Source organism: Acartia tonsa, chromosome 11 (genome assembly GCF_053477335.1).
Source record: "Acartia tonsa isolate MP-2025a chromosome 11, ASM5347733v1, whole genome shotgun sequence".
Lineage (NCBI taxonomy): Eukaryota > Metazoa > Arthropoda > Copepoda > Calanoida > Acartiidae > Acartia > Acartia tonsa.
In genome coordinates, this window is record NC_137270.1 from 19,975,354 (window position 1) to 19,994,528 (window position 19,175).

General features: G+C 32.8%; 1 protein-coding gene across 4 annotated transcripts in view; it reads right to left on the reverse strand.

The window, feature by feature from the left end:
• Positions 1-19,175, reverse strand: part of LOC145331655 (nephrin-like) — a 201,113-nt gene that overhangs the window by 132,242 nt on the left and 49,696 nt on the right. For 3 of the 4 annotated variants that reach the window (XM_080176434.1, XM_080176433.1, XM_080176432.1), the window contains exons 7-9: positions 11,857-11,936; positions 11,051-11,158; positions 8,548-8,614 (exon numbers count right to left, since the gene is read on the reverse strand). In XM_080176434.1, coding sequence (XP_080032560.1) covers positions 8,548-8,614; positions 11,051-11,158; positions 11,857-11,936 — 255 coding nt within the window. Of the gene's footprint in view, positions 1-8,547; positions 8,615-11,050; positions 11,159-11,596; positions 11,643-11,856; positions 11,937-19,175 lie in introns of those variants that run through there. The other variant, XM_080176435.1, reaches the window with a different exon arrangement.

Below are 19,175 nucleotides of genomic sequence, written 5' to 3' on the forward strand. Positions count from 1 at the left end.
ATAAGTGGTAGCAACGTTTGGACACTCAACTTTATACACCAACAAATAAAATTCCAATATAAGAACACAAAGTTGTTAAGCCAACAAATAAGAAAACGTTGTTATAAAACTTTAGGGACTAGTGAAATAAACAGCCCAATATACCCTCCCTCCCTGGTATTAATCCCCTTATAAATTGTTTGTCAACATGTTAATTGATTTACAATATTAAATGAACAATGCAAATATCAAACATTTCTATGGAAAAGCCTCGCTGTTTTTACCAACTCACACACTAACACACTTCGTTGTTGTGAAAAGTATCGACATGTACATAACTCAATTTAAACAATAACCCCCAACTTTGCAAATTCTTTTATATTTTGCGAACTCATACTGGGCCAGTATTGGGCTTGTACTGGGTAGAAGCAGGTATCAACCAACGAGAGATGGAACAATGGGCAGTTTATTCCACTAGTCCCAAAGTTTTACAATAACGTTTCTAATCCCTTGACTTAAAAACTTTTTGGACATTTAATAAATTTTGTTTGGTTGGCTTATTAAATTGAGTGTCCACACGTTTTAACCATTAATTGTAACATACAGAAGGGGTATTATGTGTACGAACATAGGGGATGTACAGTATTTTATCGGCGATTGATTTATCCCTTTAGATCCTTGGCAGGAGCAGATCAACAATCTTGCACATTATATGTACATTGTTCTACATTACACGTTGAATTTTTGTACATAATGTACGTTTAACATGCAATGCAGTTCTTTATTATTTAAAAATCTTTAATAAAAATATCAATTCACTTTTTGATGTTTTGCATTTCATATCATATAGAGTAGTATGTGTTTTTTGTCTGTAGCTTAAGATTTCAATAGTTACTGAACTGTTAGTTCAATAGTTCTGCCCCCTACTTACCCCTTCGAACGCAGAGCCTTTAAGATGCTAGGGGCGCAGCAGCTAGTGTTAATACATAGTGCAGCAATAACAAGCTTACAAACAACAAAATAAAGAAAACAAGACAAATATTTTTTTAAAGAAAATATCAAAAGACTGATTCATCCAGAAAGGCAAAAAAACAATTAAATTTTAATCCAGTAAGTTTGTAAAAAAGACACTCTAAATATCTTAGTGTTTAACTAGCTTTTCTGCTAATAATCAAAAAAAAATTATATCAAGTAAAACTTTTTAAATCAAATTGTTAAATAAAAATTCTATTCCACTTTCTAGGTTTTCTTTGTATTAAATTTACATCAATACAATCGCAAAACAAAACACACACAGGAATAAATATACTTCATGTACATCAATATTTTATTATCCAATACTTGTAATCAAAATCTTATTATCTAAACATATTTTATAATAATACCATATAGTTCCACTTATGGAAACTTCTAAATTGAGTTAGACTCAATAATACACTGTTATGAAATCCTTCAAAGGTGTCAGCAAAACTTTCTAATTCATTTAATCCATATATATGAGAATTTCAAGTTTGGAACTAAGAGACAGTGATCCTGTAAAAAGAATGGTAAAGCTTAGTAAGATTTTATTGTTTATTTAAAAAAATAACATGAACAAAGATTTTTTAAAGATACTCTAAATAACTAACACATTTATGCTACTAAAAAATACTTTATGTATAAAATTAAAAAAAAGGAAAAGTAAATGTTAATATGCAGAAGGAAAGGGAATCTTATTATTTTTCAAATTTAGAAAATGTATCTTTATGAGAAGAGATTTATGATTTGATCAAATTCTTTTTCCTATTGTTGGCATGTGTTTTTTTAATTTCACTCGTCCATGTCTGTGATTATAAAATGTATGAAAGGTGGCATTGTGAAAACTTTAATCTGTGGTCTAATTCTAATTGTATTGTAGTAAATCTATTATGTTCTGTGGGTGTGAGGGTGTGTGTGTGTGTGTGTGTGTGTGTGTGTGTTGAGGGAAACTTTGACTAGATGCACAACCACAACTATAAGATGAAAGTTTAAATGTCAAGACCATGTTGGTGGCAAACCAAATGGTGGTGTGGATCAGGGTCAGCAACTTGGTCTTCAGCAAGATTAATGTTTCAATATGGAAATCATTAATTAACTGGTTTAAGTTATTTAACCCTATTCCTTTTTCAGAGAAACGTAGCGTTAAACACAACCACAGTAATAATGTTTTTTATTTTTTTTATTTAAGGCAATAAAATAGTATTTTGGTCAATTAAATACATTTCTTTGTAATAAAAATTGAAAAACTTATTAATTAAAATAAAAGAATATTCAAATTTGCATCCATGTAAATAAGTGTTAGCAGAAATAAGATTATTCACTCGGTAACATTTTTAAATGATTATAAAATAATATTTTTCCCTTAAAAAATTATAATAAATTTAATCACTGCTCTTAATATTGTGTTGTACATGTTTAGATATTTAAATGTACAGGTTGTAGTTGCTATGATAAACTGTGACCCAGGTGAATAAATTATCCACAACTTATTGGTTGAAGATTATATTGTGCATCAAAACATGGGTTTATCCTACACTAGAGTAATCCAGGTAATCTGTCTTCATTTTATAGTTGCAACCACAGATAGGAAAATGGACCATTAAACAAAATAAAAGAATTTCATTGGACAGTTAAACAAAAAGAAAAAAGTATAACATAATTAAATAGTAATTTCCAGATGAGGGACCAGCCAGATAAAGGTGCAGCTAAAGCCATTCCTGTGGATGGAGATGTCTTCTTTAGTGCCTATATAAAAAAACTTCACAATGGCCTTCCATTGTTAAATTAAAATGTCTGGCCTGCCATTGGTAATAAAGTCTGTGTATTGGCCTGTTATTGTTCATTGCTTTGTGTGATGTCATCTTTTTATAGGCGTTTTAGAGATCTCCGTGGTTGCAGTGTGTTTGATTTGTAGGAAGCAGGTGCTTTTAAGCGGTGCACCTTTAATTACAATTCAGATGCAAACACAGCTGTGTGACTACATCTTTTAATGCTGCAGCTGCAAAGCTGGACAAGAAGCAATAGAATTATAGAAAATTGAAATTTTTTTCTTTTGAAGAATAAAAGTCAAAATCACTGATTGCAAAAGTAACTTTAACAACAAAAAGTAAAGTTTTGCCAAATAATACTAAAAAGATTTTTTTTGTACAAAGAAGATTCATCTTCTAATTTCTAAAGGCAGTTTGATAATTATTTTTTTTTATAATGAAAGCAAATGTAATTCTTAATGTGCAAGAAATTTAATGACAAAGTAAATACTAAAAAGAAGAATACAACAAGGTAAAATTACCAAATTTTAAAATCTAAATAAAACCATTTCAATATTTTAGTCAGATTTTCAGGTAAAAGGTAAACTTGACAGCTTAGATTTCAGCAAGCTTACTTCCATAAAAGCAAGGAGGACAGTTTCACAAAATCTAAAACATTTTTATCAGGCTTAATATAAAAAAAATTTGGTTAGATAAGATTGCAATTGTTTAAATAGTTTTTGTTTTGTTGAATCATCATGTTTTGCTGTCAGCTGAAAATCTATTAGAAGGTATTACTGATCAAAAGTGATTAGGAATTCTTCATTAATTATTGAAATCAATAAAGTAACCATTAAAAGAACTGACATACAGGCCTAAATTGTTAGAAAATACGTTCTTTTAGAAAAGGCTAAGATACTTAAGTGCAGTATGCGGTGCACTTGCATGGAATATTGCAAAGATGAAATAAAAATGTACTAAATGTGAATAAAAATGTTTATTTTTATGGGTATATGGCTTTGTGGTAAATCAGATTTAAATGTGGGACAAGGCTATCTAGCAACCCTCTACGTAAAAGATAATGCACTACAGGAATATTTCAAAGGATGAATAAAAGTTATATTGAACAATATCACATCATACATATTTTGAAAAGAGATTATCCTTCTATATTTATACCAATATAAAAATATCAGGGTTAGATAAAGTGATCATGTATAGGTTTAAAAAGATATTGAAATATCAGAGGCAGTATAAATAAAATAAATTTCTCGCAGATTGCTAATTTTAGGGAAGCGTGCTCAGTGTCACACCCTGACTACTAAACATCTACTCTTAGTCATACAATTTAATCTATATAGATTATGCATAATTGTAAATTACACCTGGTACTAAGCAGTAGCCTTGTGTATTATTGTATGTACTGCTTCATAAGACTGGGCGTAATTTGTAACTGAATAAATGTTTTAAAGCTTATTTGCTCTTTAGCCATTGCTTAACCTAATTTTAAGTACATATACTGCACTAAATCTATGCTGCAAGTATCTTTAGAACATTAAAAACCTTTCTCTAAATAAACAATAAAACAAAGCCAATATATTTAGAGATACTGATACTCATTGACTTAGCAAAAAGGATTTTTCTTTCTCTAATAAATGTGACTTTTAATTTATAAATATATTATGCCATCCAGAGTTCATAATTCCTTTTTTTTACCAGACATAAGTTTGTGTTATCTAAATATAATTTGAGTACTTTTAACTTATGTTATGAAAACTGTATTATAAAGACTTTGTTTGTATGAGAAAGTAAAGGTGGATTTATACATTATTTTTGGAAACTAATGAACTAAAAGAAATGCAATTCAAGTAAATTAAATTTCACTGACTAATATTGTTAAAGAGCATAACCCAAAACCACTCTTTCAACATGTTGGATAGAAATAACCTCTCTAAGTCATGAATAGAATAAAAATTAATCTGTTTAATATGAATTAAGACAAAAACTTTCTTTGCATTCATGAATACATAACAATGTCCTGAAATAAAGGATTAAGTAAATGGGGTAAAAAGGTAAATAAAAGGATTCTCAAATTTGCCATTAAGACAAACAGAATAACTTGATTATTTGGCATTTATGTGTTAATAATCAATCCATTACCTATGTACCTCTCAAAAAATCCTCTATTTATAAGAAACATTTGATTGAACCAAGACACTGCCTTTATAATGGCATGTGTTTGTCATAGCAAGAAAAAGAATAAATTTAAAACTACAGACTTGATGAAGGCTAATTCTTACATCCATTACCTTTTTGACAATCATGAAATAATTAATACAATTTCAGGTACTACTTCTTTAATATATAAAGAGTGGGTTAAGATATAATAATAAAAACTTCCAGAACAAACACAGAAGTAACAAATGTTGGAGTGGACAAATTTAGGAGTGTCTAAAATATTAAGTTAATTAAGTATTTTCATACAGGTTTGGTTAGGTCAAGATATGAATATACAAATAAGACCCCTGCAGAGGTTAGGTCTTTAAAAAACCTATAGTATAATTTAAAATAGGTTGGATTAGGTTGAGTGTCTGCTCAGACATTTATACACTGCAACATTTGTTTACTATGGAAATTGTCACTCCTGCATTTGTCCTATTACCCTTTAAAGACAAAAGATACTAGCCAATCTTCATATGCCTTTATTCTTGAGAATACTCCTAGGGGGTAGGATGCAGAAATGTTCATTTGAAATCTGCATTATTTACATTTACATGCAAATATTTGCTCAACTCTTTCATGCACTATCCATTCAATCTTGCAGATATCTTTCTATCCATACCATGCTTTTACTTTCATTAATGTGTAATTAAATCTTGATATCTTTTTGTATAGCAGATTTAAAACTATATTAAAGGGGTAGTTTCACGAAATGCATTTGAACTTAATTTAGTGAGCCGCATATATTTTGCTAGATAATGGGTTAAACTATATTTATATGACATATATTTGAATGAATTTTGAAAAAATCTAGACTTGAAAATCGTCTTTTTGTGATATAAGCAATTTAAAAAGATGATTTTTAAGTCTTGATATTTTAAAATCTACATGGTAGAAAATTGAAATTCTTTCAAATATATGCCATATAAATATAGTTTAACCCATTAACTAGCAAAAACTATGTGGTTCACTAAATTAAGTTCAAATGCATTTTGTGAAACTATCCCTTTATATTGAACATTTGAACCTAACTTAACCTTTCATGCACTATCCATTCAATCTTTCAAATATCTTTCTATCCATACCATGCTTTTATTTTCTGTATTGTGTAATTTAATCTTGATGAGATCTTACCATTTGCTGTGGTTATCTTTTTTAATAGCAGATTTAAAAAGATTTAAAACTATTTTCAATTTAAATTGAATATTTTAAAGTAAAACATATATTTGTTTTTATAAATTATGTCTATCTATCTTAAATCCTTCTTACTTTCTTGTTCTTTTGAACAATATCTATCTTAATCAATCTAATTTTCCGATATCATTTTCCTTTTAACACTTTATTGTCTTTGTTTTTCTCACATAATATTAGTTTCAGAAACACTTCCTTTTTCCTTCATTCTAAGTAGTGAAGCTACTCTATTACTAAATAATGAACATACATAGCCAAAAAAAAGTCTGTAATAAAAGATATCTTAGCATAGAGTGTCATATTTACAGTATTTGATTCCAGGACAAATGTAGTTGTGACAAACGTCGGAATAGACAAACACAGGAGTGCTTAAAATATTAAGTTAATAAATTATTTTTATAGTTAAGTTAGGTTAGGTTAAGATATGAATATACAAATAAGCCCCCCCCCTCCCTTTCTTCAGAGATTAGGCATTTTAAAAGCCTATAAGATGGTTTTAAATAGGTTAGGTTAACTGTTCATGCTGAAGTTTATCCACTCCGAGTTTGTCACTTGTATGTTTGTCCTAGGACCTAATATTTCATACATTACAGTCATCAGTCATTTGCAGTTTCTCGCTTACTTTGTTAAACAGCTATTGCTTACATTTGTTCGTTTTTCCATGTTAGGTGAATTAGATTTTATTGATTCCCTTCTATAATGTAAATTATTTTATTTTTCGAAGATTAATTACACATTTATAAATTTTTAAGAGATAATTGGTATCACAATTTTTTTTAATTTTAAAATTCTTTTCTGACATGTTATACATATTTAAATTTACCAGATTTTCTGGTATGTTGTTTATTTTTTTAACATAAAACAATTTATTTAAGTGTTTGAATAGAAATTTTATTGAAACTTTTCCTGCTTGGAAACATTTAGGAATTTTTATATATCCATAATAGTTATTTATTGGATTGTATTACAGACAGCTTTCCGAGGAAATCAAAATGAAAAATTTTAAGAATTAAAACTAGTATTGTTGGCCCCGAGGGGGCGAAAGCCCGGGTTAACAAAACTGGTAAAATTTTTATTTTAATATTCGTGGAATATTGTCCGTTATACAATGTTTTACATTATTTTTCTGTATAACTTAGAACAGGTCCTAATCCAGCAGATACTAATTGGTTTCTAAGCCATACTAAAGAAATGCTTTTCCTACAGTGTAAGGTGTCTGAATCCAGTCGACCTCTCTAAACAAGAGATACATACTAAAATCTTCTGCAGTTTAGTGAAATATTTGTCTTTATTTCTGTAATAAAACATGTCAAATTAAATTTTTGATAAATACCATTGTAGCACTGAAATAAAGTGATCTTCAGCTACAGCAAGCCTCAAAAGAACGATGACAACAACATGTTTTAAGCAGTATTTAAAGGGACTGTGCTAGAAAAAATTTCTTATCTGAAAATCGAACTAGACAACATCTCATTCATAATATTAAATAGGTAATGCAGTACGAACTCCTTGATATTTTTGTTAAAAGGACATTTTTGTTGATCAGTGTAGCTAAATGTGCTTTTAAAATGTTAAATTTTAATAATCTCATAAGAAATTTTTACATCCAAAGTCCCTTTAACTGAAGCAGATTCGAAATAAAGCAACTTATAGCTTTTTATCAATCTCAGTTGCGGATTGTGACGGCTGTCGAGCACTGTTTAGAATTTATGTTGATATTATATTGAAACAAATAGTTTGAATTGTTTTATTGTATTGAATCAATAAAACTCTGAATACAATACTTTGTAAAAACATTTATTATACAATATATGTCAATATTTAACCAAGAAACATAACATACATGGGTATGCTTTTGAATTTTATTATTAGTATGTTTTAAAATACTTATGTTGAAACAAATGGATTCTACTGAAAAGGAGGAAAAGAGAACTACTGACAATTATTTTTAATTAAAAAAATACATCTTTCTAATCGAGGAGGCGGGTTGTAATTGAGATTTTGTAGCTATATTTCACCGTGTAGGTGATTTGTCCTACGCCAAATAGCCTAAAACTAGCTCATGCCTAATACAAAACTTTCCTAAATCTTGATTTATCCTGTAGTAAGGTTCGTTTTTGCATATAGCTTATTATTTCAATATCTATTGAACTGATTGAGTTCTCCCTTTTAAGGAAGCTTAACATAGATCCATGCATTGGTTTATATCAAAGCTTCTAGATGCTAGAGGCTCAGCCGCTAGTTGTCTATATTTCATACGGAAAGTTTGACACCTTCAAGTTTTTCATTATGCCATGACAAATGTTATACATTTGCAACCTTTAAGATCCCATATTTAAAAAAAAAGTTGTATTGTAATAGGACTATTCTTTCATTCATTATGTGTGTGTTTCCTGACAAGTGAGGACAGAGTGCAGATCAGATCTTTCCAATGATTCCAGGATCAACGTATTGCCAACCTGAAAAAAATATTATGACGTCATAAAAATAAGTCTAAAGAAAGAAGGATGAGTGGGGAAGAAGTATGGTAAAAAGGGAGGAATTTTAATGTATTTTTAACTAATATGGTTCTTTACCATGTCAACATCCAATTTATTTCTTTGAGTCAAATCCAATAAAGGATGTAGAATATACATGTATATTATGAAAGGCGAAAAATTGTCGATTAATTTAGGCTGTTAACATAAACATCATTTATTGGTTAGTTTGTCCATCCAGTAAAATGGGAGCGACTGGGGTAAATGGGGTGGATAAAGTTTCACTTTATTAGAATACATGATAATTTGGCGTATGATCCAAGTAAAAAAAATCCATTAGCCATATTCATCTATATATATACTAGCGGCTACGCCAAAAGAGGCCTCTAGGGGTACTTGAGGAGGGGAGGGTCGAATTTGATAACCAAATCTATTATATTAGATTTTAAAAGAAAAAAGTAAATCCGCGGAAAGCTGTTTATAATACGATGCGAGAAAAAAACTATTTTTGTTGCATAAAATGCCAAAAAGTTTGGAGTCGTTAGTCAAAATGCAAATTTTATTTTCAAAACAAAGAAAATTTGGAGTATTGTTATAAATTGACAAATTTTAGTAAAAATTTAAATATGATACTTCAAATATTTAAATATTAAACGTTACAAAACTAAATTTAGAACATGCTTAAAATGTTTACACGAGTTTCATCTTTATAATAACATCTTAAAGTATGTATTTCTCCTTATAATATAAGTTCATTTTTTTAACAGATAAGTTTTATATCGCATCGTATTATTGACAAATTTCCGCGGATATTAAAAAGAAAAAGTAAAAAGTAAATTTTGTAAGCCCAAAGGGGCCCAAGGCCCTGACTAACAAAACAGGTATAAATTTTATGATTTTGATTTTAATATTCATTGATACTATACAAAAATACTATTCAATACATGTTTTTTTTTCAGTACGCCTGAGAACTGATTTTAATCCAGCGGATATTATTAATCAGTTTCGAAGGCAAAATGGAATCCTTTTTTTTCCGGTGTTGTGAAAACTGTATGCCTGTGGTACTTTCAGACAAATTAATTTGTTTGTTAAACTTCCGTTTAGTTCAGGCGATAATTTGAGCCAGGATAGGGGGACAGACAAGTTAAAAATTCATTTCTATAATGAATTAGGCTAAAATAAACAAGGATGACAACATCCATAAAGTGAAGCTATGAAACGGTAGGACAAACAGGCAATAACACTTTTAGTGTTAGAAATGAATAATCAGAATATAAATGAATAAAAGTCAAAGCAAAATTGTTAGTAAATTTGTACAAAAACCTCTTGATACAGGATAATGTTTATGGACATACTTACATTTTTAGGACTTGATTATAGAGCTACTTTGCTTTTAATATTGTACTTTGTTGTCCTAGGAATCACATAAGTATTTATTAAAAAGTAGAAAATCAACAATATTAAAATGGACGTACGGACATTCTGGTAACGATTATAGAGTTGCTACACTTTCTAAATCGTACCTAACTATTACAGTAATCACCATGCAAAGTTTGAAATTGATAAGACAATTCAAACATGCATAAATTAACGGATAAAGCTATTCGTCTCGGACGGACGGACCAACCCTAATTATAGAAAAGCTTCGCTTTTAAAAAGAGAGATAGAGTGATAACGAAGAAAGAAAGAATACAATATTGAATTTCAAATCATATCTAATTCTGAAAATCCCAATCCTTGACTTCAATTTCAGGGAGGAGGGGACAATGGGCTGTTTATTACATCAATCCCCACAATTTTTTAATAACGTTTTATGAACTTCGGGGACGTTTATTGAATTTTTATTAGTTTATTTATTCAGTTGAGTGTTCAAACTGTTAAATAACAAATTGTAATCTACAGAAGGGGAAATTTTGTGTGTCATCATTGGGTATGAACATCAATTTATAAGCCATTATCTTATCCCTTTAGATTCCTGATAATTTGGTTGCATAGAATCATTTATTTAGGTAAACGAACTTTTCATAATTTTGTTTTTGCAGTCGTTTTGTTCCACAGTAATTAAAAACCCATTTGTGAAATTAACAACAATTTATGAAACATAAAATAAAATATACATGTATTACAATGAAAACGTTAAAAATAATTTTCTAGGCTTAATAAATATTGTTTAGCTTTTCTTAGCAAGCGATCTAAGCAAGCTCTGTCAATTCAGGGAGTCCCCAACGTCTTAAAATAACGTCTTCTTATTAGTAGGCTTAAGCAAATTTTTCTGAATTTGATTGGTTGGTTCATTAGGTTGTTGACAAAACATTTAAACCTCTTACTGTAATCTACGCAAGGAGTAACTTTATGAATTATCATTTGGGAAGTACATCAATTTATCGGCCATTGTCTTATACCAGTAGATATGCCTACCTTATCATGAGCCAAAGTTTCAAATGTAGAATCAAGTAGAGCATGGTCCCTCCACCAGTACAGATGAGGGGGTGGACTTCCACCCCATGCTTCACAAGTTATCACAACCTACAAACAATAAAATTAAAATCAAACAAATAAAAATCTACACGTTGCGCATCCGCTCGTCATCGGGAAGGTGATAGGTTCGAATCTCGGTCCGACACCGTGTCATAAATAAAGACATTAAAATGGTTCCTACTGCTGCTATGTCAGGAACGCGACATAAATAGTTAGAGTAGAGGGAATGGCTTGGCCCAAAACAGGCGCAACTCTCTACCATTCACAGTTAGGACTTCTCAGACAAAGGTCAGCGGGCTATGAATCCTTTGTGGAGTTAAAAGGGCTTGTTTTGTTTAATAGATGAGTTTATACTAAACTCCTTTGGATGCAATTTTTTTAAAATGTATGTATTTTATGTAATTTTAATATTAAAATCATCAAAATATAAGTTATAGAGATGGATAGGGCAGAGGTTGAGGGCCTTTTTTTGCTTTTTTGTTGTACCTTCTGTCCGACTCTGTATGGACCAAGAGTAAGGGACATCTCCTTTCCACGGATAATAATATTACCTTTTGTCCGACTCTGTATGGACCAAGAGTAAGGGACATCTCTTTTCCACGGATAATAATATTACCTTCTGTCCGACTCTGTATGGACCAAGAGTAAGGGACATCTCTTTTCCACGGATAATAATATTACCTTCTGTCCTACTCTGTATGGACCACGAGTAAGGGACATCTCTTTTCCACGGATAATAATATTACCTTCTGTCCGACTCTGTATGGACCAAGAGTAAGGGACATCTCTTTTCCACGGTCATAGATTCGCGGCTTGTGAGGGGGAACTAAAACAAAAAAATATATTAGTACTATTTTATCCACAATTAAATATCAATAGAAAATTTAACTGTTTTACTACTAGCGACTGCGCATTTAGATGAGTATAATAGTATAAAAATAGTATAAAACCATCCTAAGAGTTGAATCTATAAATAAAATAGCCTAAAACTATCCCAGAATCTATGTTAAGCTTTCTGAAATAGAAAACTAAATTGGTTAAGTAACTTACTACTTTATTTAATAGTAAAACACAGGAAATTTCATAAATAAGGTACTCTGATCAGTCCAAATTGCATTAAAAGAAAGCTTACTACTGGTCCAGGACAGATTAAGACGAGCTGTTGCGATATTAGACTACCCACTCTTAAGATTATAGTCATCAGGAAATTTTTCTTATTTTAAATTTTTAGGAACAAAAAACTAAGCTAGGATACCACTAGTATAAAATATATTTCCGGCATCGTATTATAAACAGCTTTCCGCGGAAATAAAATGAATAATTATAATATTAAAACCAGTTTTTTTTTAGCCCGGAGGTGCCGAAGGCACAGGCTAAAAAACTGGTTTTAATCTTATGATTGTACATTTTTATATTTGTAGAAAACTGGATATAATACGATACTAGACATATTTTTTTCGTATGGATTAGAACCGGTTCTAATCCACTTGATTCGAATGAATACGAGAAAGTAAATTATTAACCTAGCAAGTAAAGATTAAAAAATATATACACCCCTTACAAAAGCCTAAAAAGTTTAAGTTATTTAATAATATTTGTTTAAAATATAACCTGTCTCAATTTCGTGCGCGGCACTTTTACAAGAGTATGCATTATTTTCGAGGACACGGATAAAAATTGGAGATGAACAAGACAATTAGGTCTATAAGTAGGTAACAATATTATATTACAAATTTTTTAAATGTATCAAGAACAGTTAATTATTATTAGGGTTGGGCCGGATATCGGACAATTTTCAATGTCCGGATATTGAAACTATCCGGATACCGGATATCCGACTGATTTATAATGCCAAATATCTGGTTATCAGGCTAAATATATACGTTAATTTGCCGGATATCGAACGTTATCCAGATTTCAGGATGGATATCGGATATTCGGCATTAGAAATCAGCTGGATATCCGGTTTCCGGCCCAAAAAGTATCCAGCCCTAATTATTATAAATATTGTATAAAAATAATTGGGCAAGTTTAACATTGTTGATGTGTAAAATACATAAATAAATATATTGACATGTATACATATTTGTCATCAGTTCAGCTTGCTAATATGGACCTCTTTTTTTGGCCGTTTCGTTTATCCAGTAGGAGGAGAGTAAAGGGGGTGTAAAGTTGCTGCTAGAAACAATTTATTAGAGTACAATGTGGGGCTTCATTGTTTACTAGCGGCTACGCCCCTAGAGGCCTCTAAGAGGAACACCTAAAACTGTTTCTTTTCAATCTATTTTAAAATCAGCTATTTACCAAAAATATTTTTTTCGCCGATAGATAGTGTTAGTTATGCTAATTACAAAAATGTCCGCAGGCGGCGTTTTTTTGTATTTTTATTTTTTTTGTTGATTTCTCTGTGGAGGGTTGGGTTACCCTTCCCCAAAATAGTTATAAACTTTAACGGGACCTACGAGAAGCTACCCTGTTAAGGAGAACCCGATCGGTTCGGCGGTTAGCAAGAAACTTCGGTACAGACAAACAAACAAACACCCTGTTACTTTATTTTCGTTTCAATTTAATAGAACAATTATTGATTTCCCTTATGTATAAGTTATATATGTATATACAGCTAAATAGAGCTATTGTTCAGATTTTAACTTAGATAAGCAACTTTTAAAATTCATTCTTATACATTTTCAGTGATACAGTGCTAGGACTATGGGGATTTAATCTTAATTTTCACAAAATTAAACAACATATTTTTTTAGTAAAAATTAAAATATATAAATAACATCATCATATCATACCGCCCCCTCCCCCCCCCCCCCCAATTATTTTTAGGGAGGAGCTATACTCTTATGAGCTTAAAATTCATTTGGAGGGTTTGAGCATTAACCACCCGCCCCTCAATAAAAAGTTTTTAAATATATGAGAATTTATTTAGGGATCTAAAGGGATAAGATAATGGACGATAAATTGATGTACATATTTAAAGATGATCCACAAAGTTACCACTTCTGTAGATTAAAATTAATGGTTTATTAAAATATATGAACACTTAACTTAAGAAACCAATCAATCAAAATTCACTAAAGTCCCCAAAGTTATTAAGTTAACAAATAAGATGATGCTATTATAAAACTTTGTGGACTAGAGCTAAAATGTTTAGCTAAAATGAATTTCTGTTGTCTGGAAAAGTCACAGCAGCCACTTCAAAATATTTCAAGTGTATTATGAGATCACAACAATTCAAGAATTTAAGATTACACCAAATTTGTAAGCAAAAATCTTAACAAAATTTAAAGGGTTATTTCAAAGGAAATGTCTCAGTTTGTGCAACAAAAAATCAATTAATATTATTACTAAGATGTTGCACCAGATTTTCATGTTATCTGTCATACTCGCAGCCGGCTAAAATAATAATACCCCATTTACCCTATCCCCTACTACTTCATAAATGAATTATCCAATAAATGAGGTCCATATTAGCAAGCCAAATTGACAACAAATTTTCCCCTGTCAATATATCCACATACATCCTAAATCCATTACAACAAAACATTTTCAAGAAAAAAAACGTTGAGATTTAATCAAATTGACTTTTTAATTTTGTTTAATTCTATAATTATGTTATATCCCAAGAAGGAACAGCTATGATTTTATGAAAACCAGTTCCTGACCCCCAATGGGTATTTTTGATGGCCATATAGTCCGTTTTTTCTGGTGGGTTTTGTCAAACTTCTTTTGCCTTGAGGACCACTGTGGTTAACTCATATGGAATAATGTATGAGTATCCACATTAAGTTATCTTTGGGAAGCTTCAAAATTCAAAAGTTTTCTTTCTCTCTGATAACTTTAGAGGCTAGAGGGGCAATTACTTAAGAAAATTCTTGAGAGAAAAAAGCAAATGCCTTACTCAAATATCAAGTATCAAAAATAATATTGAGTACCAGACAAAAAAATTGTAGTCTAGAAATTGAAATTGAAATAAAGTCGACAAGATGTAGTAACTTGATCCATAAGGGATTAGTTTTTTTGTTTTGTTAACATTTCTTTTATTTCTCATTGAAATAAAAGAAGTTTTTTAATAGATTGAAAACGTTGTTACTAGGATTGGGCCGGATATCCGGCTTTATAAGCTTTTTGATTATAAAACAAAAATCGATGTTAACAAACAGGCACGAGCATTATTGCTTAAATTCTTGGTACTATAAAGCAATAAGTAAGTAACACTTTATTGATATTAAAGAATAATTTTTAAGTTTTGCCTTTTTTTTAAATGATAATACACCATTTTACGAATAAAATTTAATTTTTTGTCTTTCAGTATTACAATTTGAACCATAGTCTATTTACATAGTTTGTGTATTCAATATTTTAAATTGAATCGCCCACTATAGTCTACTTAAATCTATTTCCATATAAAATTGTACATTTTTTTTGTTTTTGTAACTTAGAAACTTACAATATGTAAATATACAGTACATTTATGATAATTGCGTTGCGATGATTTACTAACATAAATCTCCTGAAACTTACACATCGTTTATAAATATATCTCGAGGGACTTTTGCTTTCGATTATTATGTGAAGATAGGGAAAGTGTCATGCGTGACGTCATAAAAATATATCGGGTATAGTCCTTTCCATGACATCGCTCCATATGGGGCGATGATTTTCTATAGCTCCTTCAAGGAGCTATAGCATAGCCTCTTATCATATGGAGCGATGTGATAGCCCCTTTTAAGGAGCGTTCATATCGCCTCTTATGATAAGAGGCTATGCTATAGCTCCTTCATGGCCTCTTAATAGCTCCTTTGAAGGGGCGTTAATATCGCCTCTTATGATAAGAGGCTATGCTATAGCCCCATGATGGCTCCTTCATAGCCTCTCCATCGCCCCTCCGTAGTCCCTTACCTTAATTTATATAACAACCCACTTGATGGCCCCTACATCGCTCCTCCATCGCCCCTTCTCCAAATTTATATTACATTGTACTTTGATGGCCCCTACATCGCTCCTACATCGCCCCTACATCGCTCCTACATCGCTCCTTCATCGCTCCTTCTCCAAATTTATATTAAATTGTACTGTGATGGCCCCTACATCGCTCCTACATCGCTCCTTCTCCAAATTTATATTAAATTGTACTGTGATGGCCCCTACATCGCTCCTACATCGCTCCTTCATCGCTCCTACATCGCCCCTTCATCGCTCCTTCTCCAAATTTATATTACATTGCAACTTGATGGCCCCTACATCGCTGCTACATCGCTCCTTCATCGCTCCTACATCGCCCCTCCATCGCTCCTACATCGCTCCTTCTCCAAATTTATATTAAATTGTACTGTGATGGCCCCTACATCGCTCCTTCATCGCTCCTACATCGCCCCTTCATCGCTCCTTCTCCAAATTTATATTACATTGTACTTTGATGGCCCCTACATCGCCCCTCCATTGCCCCTCCATCGCTCCTACATCGCCCCTCCATTGCTCCTTCATCGCTCCTTCTCCAAATTTATATTACATTGTACTTTGATGGCTCCTACATCGCCCCTCCATCGCTCCTACATCGCCCCTCCATCGCTCCTACATCGCTCCTTCTCCAAATTTATATTAAATTGTACTGTGATGGCCCCTACATCGCTCCTACATCGCTCCTTCATTGCTCCTACATCGCCCCTTCATCGCTCCTTCTCCAAATTTATATTACATTGCAACTTGATGGCCCCTACATCGCTCCTACATAGCTCCTCCATCGCTCCTCCATCGCTCCTTCATCGCTCCTACATCGCCCCTTCATCGCTCCTTCTCCAAATTTATATTACATTGCAACTTGATGGCCCCTACATCGCTCCTCCATCGCCCCTTAATAGCCCCTTACCTTAATTTATATAACAAAGCTCCTATATGGCCTCTCTATCGCCCCTTAATAGCCACTTAATTTAATTATATAACATTGCCCCTACATAGCCTCTCCATCGCCCCTTAATAGCCCCTTACCTAAATTTATATAACAAAGCTCCTATATAGCCTCTCCATCGCCCCTTAATAGCCCCTTACCTTAATTATGTAACATAGCCCCTACATAGCCTCTCAATCGCCCCTTAATAGCCTCTTACCTTAATTTATATAACATAGCCCCTATATAGCCTCTCCATCGCCCCTTAATAGCCCCTTACCCTAATCTATATAACATAGCCCCTACAAAGCCTCTCCATCGCCCCTTAATAGCCCCTTACCTTAATCTATATAACAAAGCTCCTACATAGCCTCTCCATCGCCCCATAATAGCCTCTTACCTTAATTATGTAACATAGCCCCTACATAGCCTCTCAATCGCCCCTAAATAGCCCCTTACCCTAATTTATATAACATAGCCCCTACATAGCCTCTCCATCGCCCCTTAATAGCTCCTTACCTTAATTTATATAACATAGCCCCTACATAGCCTCTCCATCGCCCCTTAATAGCCCCTTACCTTAATTTATATAACATAGCCCTACATAGCCTCTCCATCGCCCCTTAATAGCCCCTTACCTTAATTTATATAGCATAGCCCCTACATAGCCTCTCCATCGCCCCTTAATAGCCTCTTACCTTAATTTATATAATCCTTACCTTAATATATATAACATAGCCCCTACATAGCCTCTCCATCGCCCCTGAATAGCCCCTTACCCTAATTTATATAACATAGCCCCTACATAGCCTCTCCATCGCCCCTTACCTTAATTTATATAACATAGCCCCTACATCGCCCCTCCATCGCTCCTACATCGCCCCTTCATCGCTCCTTCTTCAAATTTATATTAAATTGTACTGTGATGGCCCCTACATCGCTCCTTCATTGCTCCTACATCGCCCCTTCATCGCTCCTTCTCCAAATTTATATTACATTGCAACTTGATGGCCCCTACATCGCTCCTACATAGCTCCTCCATCGCTCCTCCATCGCTCCTTCATCGCTCCTCCATCGCCCCTTCATCGCTCCTTCTCCAAATTTATATTACATTGCAACTTGATGGCCCCTACATCGCTCCTCCATCGCCCCTTAATAGCCCCTTACCTTAATTTATATAACAAAGCTCCTATATGGCCTCTCTATCGCCCCTTAATAGCCACTTAATTTAATTATATAACATTGCCCCTACATAGCCTCTCCATCGCCCCTTAATAGCCCCTTACCTAAATTTATATAACAAAGCTCCTATATAGCCTCTCCATCGCCCCTTAATAGCCCCTTACCTTAATTATGTAACATAGCCCCTACATAGCCTCTCAATCGCCCCTTAATAGCCTCTTACCTTAATTTATATAACATAGCCCCTATATAGCCTCTCCATCGCCCCTTAATAGCCCCTTACCCTAATCTATATAACATAGCCCCTACAAAGCCTCTCCATCGCCCCTTAATAGCCCCTTACCTTAATCTATATAACAAAGCTCCTACATAGCCTCTCCATCGCCCCATAATAGCCTCTTACCTTAATTATGTAACATAGCCCCTACATAGCCTCTCCATCGCCCCTAAATAGCCCCTTACCCTAATTTATATAACATAGCCCCTACATAGCCTCTCCATCGCCCCTTAATAGCTCCTTACCTTAATTTATATAACATAGCCCCTACATAGCCTCTCCATCGCCCCTTAATAGCCCCTTACCTTAATTTATATAACATAGCCCTACATAGCCTCTCCATCGCCCCTTAATAGCCCCTTACCTTAATTTATATAGCATAGCCCCTACATAGCCTCTCCATCGCCCCTTAATAGCCTCTTACCTTAATTTATATAATCCTTACCTTAATATATATAACATAGCCCCTACATAGCCTCTCCATCGCCCCTAAATAGCCCCTTACCCTAATTTTATATAACATAGCCCCTACATAGCCTCTCCATCGCCCCTTAATAGCCCCTTACCTTAATTTATATAACATAGCCTCTACATAGCCTCTCCATCGCCCCTTAATAGCCCCTTACCTTAATTTATATAACATAGCCCTACATAGCCTCTCCATCGCCCCTTAATAGCCCCTTACCTTAATTTATATAGCATAGCCCCTACAT